Source organism: Balaenoptera ricei, chromosome 9 (genome assembly GCF_028023285.1).
Source record: "Balaenoptera ricei isolate mBalRic1 chromosome 9, mBalRic1.hap2, whole genome shotgun sequence".
NCBI classification, from domain to species: Eukaryota; Metazoa; Chordata; class Mammalia; order Artiodactyla; family Balaenopteridae; genus Balaenoptera; species Balaenoptera ricei.
In genome coordinates this window covers 74,439,818-74,455,540 of record NC_082647.1, presented here as the reverse complement: position 1 = coordinate 74,455,540, position 15,723 = coordinate 74,439,818, and the positions used below count along the sequence as shown (strand labels likewise).

Genomic DNA, 15,723 nt, shown 5'->3' with positions numbered 1-15,723 from the left:
TGGCAGCTTCTTAAAAAGATAAACATAAACTTACCATATGACCCAGCAATTCTACTCCTAGGTATCTACCCAAGAGAAATAAAAACATATGTCCACACAAAGATTTATATATCAGTGTTCACAGATTCGTTATTTTTAAATAGCAAAAAAAATGGAAACACTCCAGAAGTCCATCATCTGGTGAACAGATAAACAAAACATGATATATCCTTGCAATGGATTACTATTAAGCAATGAAAAGGAATCAACTACTGATACACATCACAGCATGGGTGAACTTCAAAATCATTGCACTTAATAAAAGAAGCCAGGTGCAAAACCCTACATGTATGTTTCCAAGCACATGTAATGTCTAAAAAATGCAAATCTTTAAAGATAGCAGATAAGAAGTTGCTTGGGGCTGGGGGTGGAAATGGGGATTGATTGCAAAGGAGGAATCTTATTTTCAGAATAATTGTCTGATAAGTAAGACAAAGGCACAGACAATATTAAAACATTAAAATTACGTAAAACCATGAGTCATTGTCTTTGGAAAATAGGTAAAATAACATTTTTCAGTTCTTGATTATAGATGTAAGAGGATTATCTTATCCCCACCAAAAAAGTTATATAAAACAAGGTTTCCCAGAAATGTGTTCATCAAAACATTGGCTCAGCAGGATGTTGAGTTTCCATAGTCAAACAGGTTTGGAAAACTTTGATTAAATTGAGCCTTAAGTATGCTTATCTGTCCTAAGTGTATCCAAGGAGGCTGTCATATACAGTGTTTTCTGAACCATTTTGACTATGGAACCCTTCTTCACCATATACCTCAAATATTTCCAAAACAGTACACTGGTTTGAGAAACAATAGCATAACAAATACAACATTATAAATGTTAAGAATGTTTCCTTATAAGTTTAGTAATCTCTTAATAACCATACATAGATTACATCGACATATCTTATTCTCCCTTTTATTATGTTTTTAAGATAGATGCCCCTATTTTTAAAAGTTCCAAACTTTTTTGTAAGGAACTCATACTTAATGATTGTAACATTAGAACCCTGCTTTAATATCGTAAGACCAGAATTCAGTAGAAGGCAGTTCCTGGATCCTAATCAGGAATTTTTAAAAGATGGAACATAAATAAACTTTATGTAAAAAGTGCTAAAAAATAGAAACTTTCCCTCAAAGAAAGTTGAGACTGCAGCAAAGCACAACTTGAGGCAGCATTATTCACACTGTAGTCCAGAGCAGCACTGTCCAATAGAATGTTCTGTGATGAAGAAAATGTTCCATATTTGTGCTGTACAATATGGCAGCCAGCCATATGTGACTTGAACACTTGGCACTTGACTGAGAATGAGAAACTGAATTTTAAATTTTATCTAATTTTAATTAATTGAAGATTAAGTAGTCACATGAGGCTGTGGCTAACTGTGGAAGGTCAAGAATTATGGCCCAGAGAGTGTCACTACAATGTGATGGATGTCTCTTGGGGTTGTGTAGAATGGAGGCTTCATTTTTGGAGGAAAAGAATAAGAGATCACTTAGGTCTGATAAGACTGTTAGTTTCAGTGAGGCACTACTGAAATCCAGTGAATATACTCAGTAAGGTTGCATTTCTCTAACAAACTCAACACATGTGACAGAGGAAAGCATACTGCTTAATACACAAGCTTACAAAAACAAAATGATAATAAATTATCTATTTCAGACTTTATAATTTTTAGTCTGAATACAACTTTACTATAATAGTCTGAATAATTAGTCTCCAAAATTAGTCTGAATAAAACTTTACTCTTTTTAGTTTTTTATTTTACTATTTGTTGCACACATCTTCTTGGCTTTTAAAGTTTACAGAAGTGGCATTTTTCTGTAAGTTTTGTAAGAAAAAAATTTTAAAAAGGAAAAGCTAGTCATTTAACCTCTAGGTTATGTACCTTCAGTTCTAGGAAACAAAATTTATATAAAAATGCAAATCCCAAAACAACATTTCTATTGATGACAATTTTGTCAAAACTGAAAGCATATGAACTTATATACCTTTCAACTAGGAGAAGAAATTATAATTACACAATTATAATGTGTAATTATATTTTCTATACCAAATGAAAGACGAGGACATGTTTGCTTTACTCATTTATATGTAATATTAATGATCAGACAAACATTTCAGTTTTCTTCCTTATAAGTATTGAATAAAGCAGCATGCAATGAATATGATATTAACATTTCATTTGGACTTACACAATCATATCTTCATTCACCTTCTCTTGAGACTGAGTACAGTTCCGATAATTTGGTGTAAAAAAGTTTTTTAAATTATAAAGGAAATTAATAAATTTATAATTGGCCATGACGTCTTTTATACATAGCCCTCCAAACCAAATATAGTCCCTTCTCAAGAAAATGGACTTAATGACTACACACTGGTTAATGATCATCTTATTTTCTATTCTTTAACCTAAAATTTGAAATTATTATCTCTGGTTTCAGGAAGCACACATGCAACATGAAAAATTACAAGGAAATATTAACCATGTAGCTCATATGTGGAAAGAATTCTTTAGGATATCTCAGATTTCAGGTAACAGGTACGTAAGTAACAGAATTTTCCTTTCCTGTCAAAATTATGCATTTAGAATTCAGTTTGAGATACCCCAGGGAGTAATTTAGAAAATCCAAGAAAAGCAAGAACACAAATGAAAGTGGTAGAGGTAGGAGTCACAGGAAAAATTTAAAAGAAGCTCATTGAAATTTGTTGGGTATAACAAGGATAGCAACATCATAAAATGGTATTTAAATAATCCTTGGTTTACCAGTTTGCCATGTAAACTTTTCTATATATATTCTAGGAAAAACTACATCATACATTAATTAGTATACCAAGGTTGTAATTTTACCAACAGCACAAAACAGTGGTTGATATCAACTATCATAATTTTCTTTCTTAAATGGCCATAATAAACATTTGTAATAAATTGCAGACAACATGCTCTTCATATCTTACATAACCACAGTAGCCTCACATATGATGATGTCTATGATCTTTATTTATGTGCAAACAATCATTTTTCCTTTATTCCATTTTTGGAATTGTGGTAGAAAGCATTTTAAAGCAGCTTATTACAAATATCAGAATTGACATAGAAGTATTAAAACTCAGTAGAAAGTTTTAATGAAATTTAACTGAGTTAATATAGAGAATACATATTGTTTCTAAAAGTGGTTCCTACAGTCACATAAAAATAGCATAATGTCATTTTGGAGATTATATATATATATATATTTAAATTTTATTTATTTATTTATTTTTGGTTGTGTTGGGTCTTCGTTTCTGTGTGAGGGCTTTCTCTAGTTGTGGCAAGCAGGGGAAACTCTTCATCGCGGTGCGTGGGCCTCTCACTATCGCGGCCTCTCTTGTTGCGGAACACAGGCTCCAGACGCACAGGCTCAGTAGTTGTGGCTCACGGGTCTAGTTGCTCTGCGGCATGTGGGATCTTCCCAAACCAGGGCTTGAACCCGTGTCCCCTGCATTGGCAGGCAGATTCTCAACCACTGCGCCACCAGGGAAGCTGGAGATTATATTAATAGACGTAGAATGTGCAAAAGTTCGGTGCTGGCATAAAAATGGGCCTCTGATCAATATGATAGTTATTATTCATATTTTCAATTGTAGGAGCAAAAAAAATCCTCCTCTATTATTCTTTAGAAAACAAATGTTAGAAGGTTGAGGACATATGCCTTAATATCTCCACTTCTCTTTAATAATATGTTATACCAATAATATCCATGTATTTATCTAAATCTTTGTCAACCTCTTTATGTGTTCATTACATTTGAAAAAACACACAATGAAACTCGAGAAACATGGAGAAGCCTTAAACAAAAACAAAATTAAAATTCAGTAATATCAGTCAGGTATGTATTGACTATCCTATCTAAAGCTGACTAAGCAATCAATTATAGAGCAGATCTAACCAAAGGAGTACTCCTACACAGACTGCCTTAGGTTGCTAGGCTTATTCTTTCTCCCTCCTGCCCTCCTTCCCTCCCTCCCTCCTTCCTTTTCTTCACTCACTCATTCAGAGAGAGAGAGACATATTTGGCAATCAATAAATATCTGCTCAATGAATTGGCAGTTCCATTTGTTTTACAAAGTGACATCTTCACTTTCTATCATTAAAATATCAAAAAATTAATAACTGTGTAGACAGGATATCCTCACGTGGAAGATGGAAGCTATGGATTTATTCACTTAAACAAGACTGGGGCATTTGAAAAATTAGGCTTTGGATGGAAAATAAGAGGGTATGAATTAGTATTTAAAGTCAAATAGGGCACAGATGGTCTCCAGCCTGCCAACTCACCTTACAGATTTTGGACTTGCCAGCTTCCATAATTGTGTGAACCAATTTCTTAAAACAAATCTCTCTCTCTCTCCCTCTCTCTCTACATAAACACACACACAGACACACACACACACATTGTATTGGTTCTGTTTATTTGAAGAATTTTGACAAATACAGATTTTGGTTCTTTGGTCCCTGGCAATACAGAAGAATAAATGACTTAAATATTATATAGATATTGTTTGACAAGAAAATAATCTGTATTATGAGTTTAATGTTTGTTTTATTTAATGCTTTTGAGTCCCTAGCAATATAGAAAAGTAAATATTGTACTCACTTGTGTTGGTTTTGACTAGACATCCACTGATAAGACTGTCACTCATTTCTCCTAAAATCAGTGACAATACGGGAAGACAGGCCCCATTTACTAATGATGGTAGTAATCCTAGGATCATGAGTGTGATGTCCAGTCCATCAGCAAAGCAAAACTGAGGAAAACAAATAAAACATGGTACCATGATAGCTGTTAAAAACAAACACCAAAAACCAACCTACAGTTTTTGCCATCAAGTAAATGTTATTTTACAAATTAAGAGGCCAAATAAATGTATAAAATCATGCATAAGTATTTATATATAAAGTAAAAAAAGCCCCTGATCTTAAGGATTTACAATGTACTTTGGAGAAACTATAGAAAAATAAGGTAGAAAAATCAGTACAAATTGTAGATCTGTGACACAAATCAGGTCAGATGTGCATATAAATCAGAAACTTCCTTCCATTTGGTTGATTCTGAAATAAATTATGATATTTGAAAAGTCTGTAAGGACAATATCTTGGCTGAATGAAATATCTTGCCTTATGAAAGTTGATCTTCAAATTTTCAGTTCACTAGGTGTATCAACGTAACAGCAATGACACAACTAAGTGCAGAGAACAGTAACTATCTAGTAAAAATTAGTTCACCAAATGTAATGAATCATATTTTTCATTCTTATTTTAAATTCCTCAAATTTTTTGTATCCAGGACAACATCTATGCTGTAAATAAGGGTCTATGATAATTTTAAGGCTGTTTGGAATGAGAAAGGAATACCTGAAAGTCAAATAGTGAACACTTTGTAGTCTATGCTATAATGGGTCCCTACAGCACTATTCCAAAACCAACACTTGAACAAAACTTGAAAAAGTGGATTATTTATCTTACTGAAGGGGTCAAGATAAAACGTATAAGGTATTGAAATAAAATTAGATTTGAATAGCAGCAAAAGGAATTTAGTACGTATTTTATGAATGGATATTGAGAAAACTTCATGTTTTTCCATTCACTCATGCAATAGCTAATAAATATTTATGGAGTAACTGCCATAGCATTGTACTCAGTACTACAGATGATAAGAAGGTATCTGCTCCTCCACCTTCCCCTAGAATAGTGTGTTATCTCCTTGATAAAGCTTGTCATGTTCTGCTACTTTCCAGGTTTTTAAATTTTTGGCTTTTGAAAAAACAGGCACTGCTGCCTATGTATTTCTAATGACAATGACAACCAGGCTGACATAGAGGTTAGGTCGGTGGAGGTGATGTTTTAGGAACACGTCTGAAAATGTTCCTTGAACATAGTCCCAAAGAATTGTGCTGCCACAGTTTTTGATGCATAGGGTTTATAAAATATTTATGTAATTTTTTTTTATTTAAAAAGGATTTATAACATTTTAAAAATAATAAAAGCAACTCATTTCAATGTATTTTCATTGGAAAATACTGAAATGTAAACATACAATAGCAAGAGTCACTCATAATTCCCCACTACTGAGAAATAACCTCTGATAACATTTATGTAGCACACACACACACACACACACTTGTCTGCATATACATACACACGTATACATGCTTTTTTGGGCAAAATTGGATCATTGTATGGATATTGTGTTATTTTTCTTATCTCTTATTGTGGAACTTATGGGTTATTTATATATATTGATATTTTTCCTATTGGAAATAATAGCTTAATGAATTCTTTTCTTAAAATTCCCCTTTTCCCCAAATAGATGTAAATTATCAAACAAAAACAATCATTCTATGCACTCCTGACAATTCTCTAAAATTTTCTGATACATAGACATACTTTCTAACTAATTTCACTTACTATCTCAGTAGGTCCAACAACTTGCTGTCTTACTTTGGGCAGTTCTTACAGTTTTCTGGAAAACAAATGTTTACAATGGAAAGATTACCATGTGAATATAATTTGCAAAATTTTCTAATTAAAATTGTGTTGAAGTGTCAAATTTCACTCATTGGTAACAAGTTTATATCAACGTTGACATTTTAAAAACAAACTTAATGATAGACAGTACAAAGATTTTTAGTATAATCACTGGGAAAGTTTAAGTCACCACTGGTTGTCTCTACATTATTTAGGTAACAACTGAAGACACACATCTGGAGTAGAATTTTTTTTTATTGTGATAAAAGACACATAACATAGAACTTACTATCTTAACTATTTTTAAGTGTGTAGCTCAGTGGTATTAAGTACAATCACACCGTTGTGCTACCATCACCATCACCCAGAGAACTCTCATCTTGCCAAACTGAAACTCTATAACCATTAAATAACTCCTCCCCCGTAGCCACTGGCAATCACCATTGTACTTTCTGTCTCTAGGAATCTGACTACTATAGGTACTTCATTTTAGTGGAATCATACAGTATTTTGTTTTTTTCTGAAGGGCTTATCTCGCTTAGCATAATGTCTTCAAGTTTTATCCATGTTGTAGCACATGTCAGAATCTTCCTCCTTTTTAAGGCTGAATACTATTCCATTGTGTGTGTATGTGTATATATATATATATATATATATATATATATATATATATATATATATATATATCCCACACTTTGTTCATTCACTCACCAGCAATGAACACTTAGGTTTCTTCTACTTTTTGGCTATTGTGAATAACACTGCTATGAATATGGGTATACAAATATCTTTCTAAGTCCTTGTTTTCAATTCTTTTGTATCCAAGAGTAGAAAAGCTGGATCATGTGGTAATTCTATTTTTAATTTCTTGAGGAATCACCATACTGTTTTCCATAGTAGCTGCATCATTTTACATTCCCACCAACCATGCACAAGTGTTCGAATTTCTCTATATCCTCAACAAAACTTCATTTTTTCTGTTTTATTTTATTATTACTATTTTTTTAATAGTAGCCTTCCTAATGGGTATGAGGTGGTAGATTAGAATTTTCAAACCCTTTGTAACAAATTACTCAAGAGCAACTGAGAGCTTTAAATGAAAGTTCTATTGAATACACATTAAACAAATGTACTGAGAATTTTGTCCCCCATTGAAAATTTCATTTCTTAGCTCACATTTCAAGGAGTTCCAGATGAAGAATGTAAATTTTTGTCCATTGATTTCAGAGAAATCTGTAATCTGTGAATTACACACACACACACACACACACACACACACACACACACACATATAAGATTATGAAACTTTAAAAGAAGGGTGGAGGGGATCAGATTAAATTTTCTAAGAAAGATGTCACAGAAGGATGAACTTCCAAGTCTTTTCTTCAGCTTTATAACATATTGTTCTGGTGGCTTTGATAAATGACAAGTCACTTAATTTTATTCCATCTGAAGTTAATAATTTACTTGTATATTGGGCCAGCTTTCTCTGAGATGATTCATAGATGACAAAAAAATATTTCTTCAAGATTATAAAGGCTACAACCCCTTCTCCCTACCCAAATGTGGATTTTAAAGCTTAAGACCTAGTAAGTTATCTTGTTTTGATAAATTTTGTTTCAGGAATATTAAATAAATAGTGATCTAGAGGGGTTCACTACCGTTTTACAGTTTATACATCAAAATGTAACACAATTATTACGGTAAAAGTGGAAATTAAAGATGTTAAATCATTTCCATTTTAAATCTCTAAATTAATGAATTATAGGTGTAGGAAATTTTATAACACACATATGAACACACACATAGACACCTACTTACTGAAAAAATAATCAGAATCCAATATTTTGTTATGTACCACATGGAATGAAGGACTCATGGAGAATTAAAACATAAATATTCAAGTATGTTCTCTCTATATGCTGGTAAACTATAAGAAATTCAGAAGAATAAATATCTGAAGTAAATACTAAATCAGTAAATCCTGTAGCTATTACACTTCCTAAATTTACTATTAAACCACTTATAACACTGATTATGTTGAAGTCCAGCAAAATGCAAACAGCCCTGCTATTTTTGGAAAAAGACTATAAACATTTTTGCTACAGCTGAGAAAAGGGTAAGGTATATTTGATGTTGCAGAACAGTTTTTGTAGAATTTCGGCAAAGCTTACCTATTTCTCTGATAATTTTCTTGCATTTCTTCAACACTTTCAGAATTTGCCATCTTATTTACAATGTAACTCTTCTGAAATAAAATATTAACAAGTATATCATGATGATGTGAATTTTTATCACTTAGTCAATATAAAGCATTCTTTACATCCATAACAGCTTCTAAGAAAGCATGCTTCTGAGATTCACCCTGCCTCCACCACCCCCCACTCCAAATGAAGTTTCTGGTTACCTAACTCACCAACTCAGAGTTTTTTTGTTTTTTTGTTTTTTAAACATCTTTATTGGAGTATAATTGCTTTACAATGGTGTGTTAGTTTCTGCTTTATAACAAAGTGAATCAGTTATACATATACATATGTTCCCATATCTCTTCCCTCTTGCATCTCCCTCCCTCCCACCCTCCCTATCCCACCCCTCTAGGTGGTCACAAAGCACCGAGCTGGTCTCCCTGTGCTATGCAACTCAGAGTTTTTTGTGAATTTATAACTTCTTTGCTTCATTCTGGGCTTAGATTTGGAGCTAATAAAATTCTAGAAATGGAATAAAAGGAGGAAAGCCAGACTCCATGAACAATGCATGTCTTCCCAGAACGTTAGATTTTACTCCTACTCTGACCCTGATTTTATTGTTAATGATGAAAATCTTTAAATTAACTATTGCTTAGTTTTCTCTGTAAAGAAACTGATGCAGTAGTTTCTGTTAGCCAGCAGCTTGAAGGACTAGGGTTTTTAGTTCACCAAATATAAGGAAGTTAGAGCTCCTACCATATATGAATTAACAGCTCTTAAAAATTAGAATAGTAAAAAACCTCATTTATTATTAAAATTATATTAAGCATAATGTATTATTCCTTTAGATGATACTTTAGGATCTTAGCTTGTCTTAAGCTGCAGTTATCAATATAAACTATCATTTCATTGCAAATATGCAGAGATGTTTTTGCCTCAATCTGATTTGTTAGACCATGTAACGTATTACCTATATTAGGATTAATATTAATATTAATATATAATTAGTATATTATAATATATTATATTTATAATATAAAAGATTATATTATTAATATATATTATAATATATAATATTAATATATAATTAATATATTAATTAATATAATTAGGATTATAACAAATATAAATTTAAACTCTAGAGTGAAATTAGTAATTAATTAAATACTACCTAAGCCTCTGTAAAAACCTGTAAAATACACTTTCAAATAGTATGCTTCTCCATGAAGAAATGATCACAATGAGTCAGAAATGGTTTTAGCACTTGAGAAGGAAGACATGATACAAATACATTGGCATATGCTTCCTGTTTTAGAAACCAATGGTCATAACTTCATACAAGAAATCTTCATAATTGCTGTACTGATGTTATACCATCTCCAGTTATTTAACGTATATGTAAGTAATTAAACTCTATCAATCATTACACTTTAGAAATTAACAGTTATATAATAAAACTCATAAATTCATAAAAAGAAACCAAAACAATTTAGGCCTACCTTGGTAAGTGCATGATCTCTTCATTTACATCAAAATTATGTGTAATTTCCCCCCTCAACCAATAACTAACTGCTCTCTCAGAACTGTGCTTTGCTAAGCTTCTTTTCTGATCACGCCTTAATATCTGATTACAACAATGGTGAATTCCCAGGTAAAGCACACTGGGTTCTTCTTGTCATACTGTACTTGGGAAACAAAGTGAGCAAAGAAAATTCACTGAGCCAAATAAACACTCTTTTTATTTTTTTTAAGTTTAAATTTATTTTTTAGTTCCCTACAATTTAGATTTATTTATTTATTTTTAGTTCTCAGATGACTTTTGTTTTTTTAAATTTTTTTATCTTTATTTTTTTGTATCTTTATTGGAGTATAATTGCTTTACAATGTTGTGTTAGTTTCTGTTGTACAACAAAGTGAATAACCTATAAGTATACATATATTCCCATATCCCCTCTCTCTTGAGCCTCCCTCCCGTCCTCCCTATCCCACCCTTTTAGGTCGTCACAAAGCATCTAGCTGATCTCTCTGTGCTATGCAGCAGCTTCCCACTAGCCAATCATTTTACATTTGGTAGTGTATATATGTCAATGCTACTCTCTCACTTTGTCCCAGCTTCTCCTTCCCCTTGTCCTCAAGCCTGTTCTCTACGTCTGCGTCTTTATTCCTGCCCTGCCACTAGGTTCATCAGTACCGTATTTTTTAGATCTTTTTTGACCTACCTCCTAGAGTAATGGAAATAAAATAAAAAATAAACAAATGGGACCTAATGAAACTTAAAAGCTTTTGCACAGCAAAGGAAACCATAAACAAGACAAAAATACAACCCTCAGAATGGGAGAAAATATTTGCAAATGAAGCAACTGACAAAGGATTAATCTGCAAAATATACAAGCAGCTCAATATCAAAAAAACAAATAACCCCATCCAAAAATGGGCAGAAGACCTAAATAGACATTTCTCCAGAGAAGACATACAGATTGCCAACAAACACATGAAAAGATGCTCAACATCACTAATCATTAGAGAAATGCAAATCAAAACCGCAATGAGATATCACCTCACACTGGTCAGAATGACCATCATTAAAAAATCTACAAACAATAAATGCTGCAGAAGGTGTGGAGAAAAGGGAACCCTCCTGCACTGTTGGTGGGAATGTAAATTGATATAGCCACCTTGGAGAACACTATGGAGGTTCCTTAAAAAACTAAAAATAGAACTACCATATGACCCAGCAATCCCACTACTGGGCATATACCCTGAGAAAACCATAATTCAAAAAGATACATGCGCCACTGTGTTCATTGCAGCACTATTTACAATTGCCAGGACATGGAAGCAACCTAAGTGTCCATCGAGAGATGAATGGATAAAGAAGATGGGGCACATATATACAATGGAATATTACTCAGCCATAAAAAGGGATGAAATTGAGTTATTTGTAATGAGGTGGATGGACCTAGAGTCTGTCATACAGAGTGAAGTAAGTCAGAAAGAGAAAAACAAATACCATGTGCTAATGCACATATATGGAATCCAAAAAAACACTCTTTTTAAAGATGTGTAGTGTCTATATACCCAATTTTCTATTGTTTAGTCCCATAATATTTTTTAGTTAGCTGGGTTAGTAATTATAATAAGTAAAATAAATCTTTTCAATGTCAATGGCACATTTGCACAGCAAATATTCATTGACTAATCCTATATGAAAAGCATTCATTTAATTATCTCATTGTCGTTACCTGTAAATAATCATCTCCTTCTCTGATTTCCTTCTGAACTTTGCTCAAAGCTGTATTATGTTCATTGAAGCATTCTGACTTGTATTACAATTCATAGTTACCCTATTAGATTATATTTATTTACCTATTCCTTCATGAATTCATTGAAACAAATTTTGAGCTTATATGATGTGGCTGCTAGTTTATAAAAATAAAAAGATATTTTCCCATCTCCTAAGGAACTCACACACGGTTTTTCTCTGTACTACAGCCTCACTACTCAGTGTGGTCCCAAGACCAGCAGAATCAGCAACACCTGGGACCTTGTATAATTTAAATTAAAAAAAAATTGTGGTAAATCCTGTTCCATTGATTTAAATATCTGTTTTTATGCCAGTACCATAATGTTTTGATTACTGTAGCTTTGTAGTATAGTCTGAAGTCATGGAGCATTATTCCTCCGGCTCCATTCTTCTTTCTTAAGATTATTTTGGCTATTCAAGGTCTTTTGTGTTTCCATAGAAATTAAAAAAACTTTTTTTCTGATACTGTAAAAAATGCCATTGGTAATTTGATAGGGGTTGCATTGCATCTGTAGATTGCTTTCAGTAGTATGGTCATTTTCACAATGTTGATTCTTTTAATCCAAGAATACGGAATATCTTTCCATCTGTTTGTGTCATCTTTGATTTCTTTCATCAGCATCTATAGTTTTCAGGTCTTTTGCTTCCTTAGGTAGGTTATTCCTAGGTATTTTAATTTTTTTTATGTGGTGGCAAATGGGATTGTCTTCTTAATTTCTTTCTTTTTTTAAATGTAAGTATAGTTGATTTACAATGCTGTGTTAGTTTCAGGTGTACAGCAAAGTGACTCAGTTACACATACATATATATTAGACTCTTTTCCCTTGTAGGTTATTACAAAATATTGAGTAGAGTTCCCTGTGCTATACAGTAGGTCCTTGTTGGTTAACTATTTTATATATAGTAGTGTGTATATGTTAATCCCCAACTCCTAATTTATCCCTCCCCACCCTTTCCCTTTGGTAACCATAAGTTTGTTTTCTGTCTGTGGGTCTATTTCTGTTTTGTATATAAGTTCATTTGTATCATTTTTTTTAAGATTCCACATATAAATTATATATTTCTCTGTCTGACTTACTTCATTTACTATGATAACCCCTAGGTCCATCCATGTTGCTGCAAATTGCATTATTTCATTCTTCTTTTATGGCTGAGTAATATTCCAGTGTATAAGATGTGATATACTTACTTTTTCCTTCTGATCTTTTGTTGTTTGTGTATAAACATGCAACAGATTTCTGTGTATTAATTTTGTATCCTGAAACTTTACCAAATTCGTTGATGACTGTAGTATCAATAGTTTTCTGGTAGTATTTTAGGATTTTCTATGTATGGTGTCATATCATCTGCAAACAGGGACAGTTTTACTTCTTCTTTTCCAATTTTTGATTCCTTTTATTTCTTTTTCTTCTCTGATTGCTGTGGCTAGGACTTCCAAACCAATGTTGAATAAAAGTGGCCAGAATGGGCATGCTTATAGAAAGCCCAGAAATAAACCCACACACTTATGGTCAATTAATCTATGACAAAGGAGGCAAGAATATACAATGGAGAAAAGACAGTATGTTCAATAAGTGGTGCTGGGAAAACTGGCAGCTACAAGTAAAGGAATGAAATTAGAACATTCTCTAACACCACATACAAAAACAAACTCAAAATGGATTGAAGACCTAAATGTTAAAACTAGATACTCTAACACTCCTAGAGGAAAACATAGGCAGAACACTCTTTGACATAAATTGCAGCAATATTTTTTTTGGATCCCTCCCCTAGAGTAATGGAAATAAAAACAAAAATAAACAAATGGGACCTAAATAAATGGAAAAGCTTTCGCACAGCAAAGGAAACCATAAACAAAACAGACAACCTGTGGTCTGGGAGAAAATATTTGCAAACAATGCTACTGGCAAGGGATTAATTTCCAAAATATACAAACATACAGTTCATACAGTTTAACATAAAAAAACAAACAAACAACCCAATCAAAAAATGGGCAGGAGACATAAAAAGACATTTCTCCAAAGAAGACATACAGATGGCCAATAGGCACACAAAAAGATGCTCAGTATTGCTAATTATTAGAGAAATGCAAATGAACACTACAATGAGGCATCACCTCACACCAGTCAGAATAGCCATCATTAAAAATTCTACAAATAATAAATGCTGGAGAGGTTGTGGAGAAAAAGAAACCCTCCTTCACTGTTGGTGGGAATATAAATTGGTACAGCCACTATGGAGGACAGTATGGCGGTTTCTGAAAAAACTAAAAATAGAGCTACCATATGATCCAGCAATCCCTTGCCTGGCTATGTATCCAGAGAAAACCATAATTCAAAAAGATAATGCACTCCAATGTTCATTGCAGCACTATTTACAATAGCCAGGACATGGAAGCAACCTAAATGTCCATCGACAGAGCAATGATAAAGAAGATGTGGTAGATATATACAATGGAATATTACTCAGCCATAAAAAGCAATGAAATTGGGTCATTTGTAGAGACATGGATGGACCTAGAGATTGTCATTACAGACTGAAGTAAGTCAGAAAGAGAAAAACAAATATCATATATTAATGCATATATGTGGAATCTTGAAAAATGGTATAGATGATCTTATTTGCAAAGCAGAAGTAGAGATACAGGCGGAGAGAACAAATATATGGATATCAAGGCGGAAAGGGGGGTGTGAGGAATTCGGAGATTGGGATTGACATATATACACTATTGATACTATGTATAAAATAGGTAACTAATGAGAACCTACTGTATAGCACAGGGAACTGTACTCGATGCTCTGTAGTGACCTAAATGGGAAGGAAATCCAAAAAAGAGGGGATACATGTATATGTATAGCTGATTCACTTTGCTGCAGTAGAAAGTAACACAACATTGTAAAGCAATTATACTCCAATAAAAATTTAAAAAAAAACAAGATCCAATTGTTTACATATCCTCTAATATTTATACTTTGTCTTACTGCATTTCCTCAAATGCTGTTATCCTCTTCCCTCCACATGTCTACCTAGATTGCAGAGTTGAGAATTATATATAAGAGCTCCAAAATTATATATATCTGACGTGATGGTTTATTTTATGTGTCAGTTTGGCTGGGCAATGGCACCCAGTTTTTTGATTAAACACCAATCTAAAGGATGTTGTGAAGGTAATTTTTTAGTTGTGATTGACATTTAGGTTAGTAGATTTTGAGTATAGCAGATTACCCTTCATAACGTGGGTGGGCATCATCTAATCTGTTAAAGCCCTAAGAGAGAAGACTGAGGTCCTCTAAAAAGGAAATAATTCTGCTTCAAGGACTGTCTTCAGACTCAAAATATCAACTTCTTGCTAGAATTTCTAGCCTCCTAGCTTGCCCTGAGGATTTGGGGCTTGCCAGCCACCACATTCATGTGAGCCAATTTGTAAAAATCAATGCTCCCCATTTCCAATCTCTCTCTCTCTAGATAGACAGATACAGATAGATACAGATATAGACAAAACAAATAGGTTTTTCTGGAGAATCCTGACTATTACACCCAGCAAGACAGGAAGTTATGTGATGAATAGTACATAGAGTGACTATTCCAGCATCTACAAAGAACATTATGACCTAAATGGTTTTAACACACAGATGAGAAGGGCCCTGAGGTTAGTCTTTGGAGGATGGTTAAGATGTCAATAAATGG

The 15,723-nt window shown here is 33.0% G+C and overlaps 1 protein-coding gene across 1 annotated transcript in view; it reads right to left on the bottom strand.

Annotated features, from left to right (window-relative positions):
- The window catches only part of ABCB5 (ATP binding cassette subfamily B member 5), a 107,514-nt gene extending 98,741 nt beyond the window's left edge, over nt 1–8,773 (bottom strand). Inside the window, 4 exon segments of the mRNA XM_059932530.1 lie at nt 2,234–2,288; nt 4,676–4,826; nt 6,487–6,541; nt 8,721–8,773. Of these exon segments, the coding sequence (XP_059788513.1) occupies nt 2,234–2,288; nt 4,676–4,826; nt 6,487–6,541; nt 8,721–8,773 (314 nt within the window).
- Between the last annotated feature and the right edge of the window lie 6,950 nt (nt 8,774–15,723).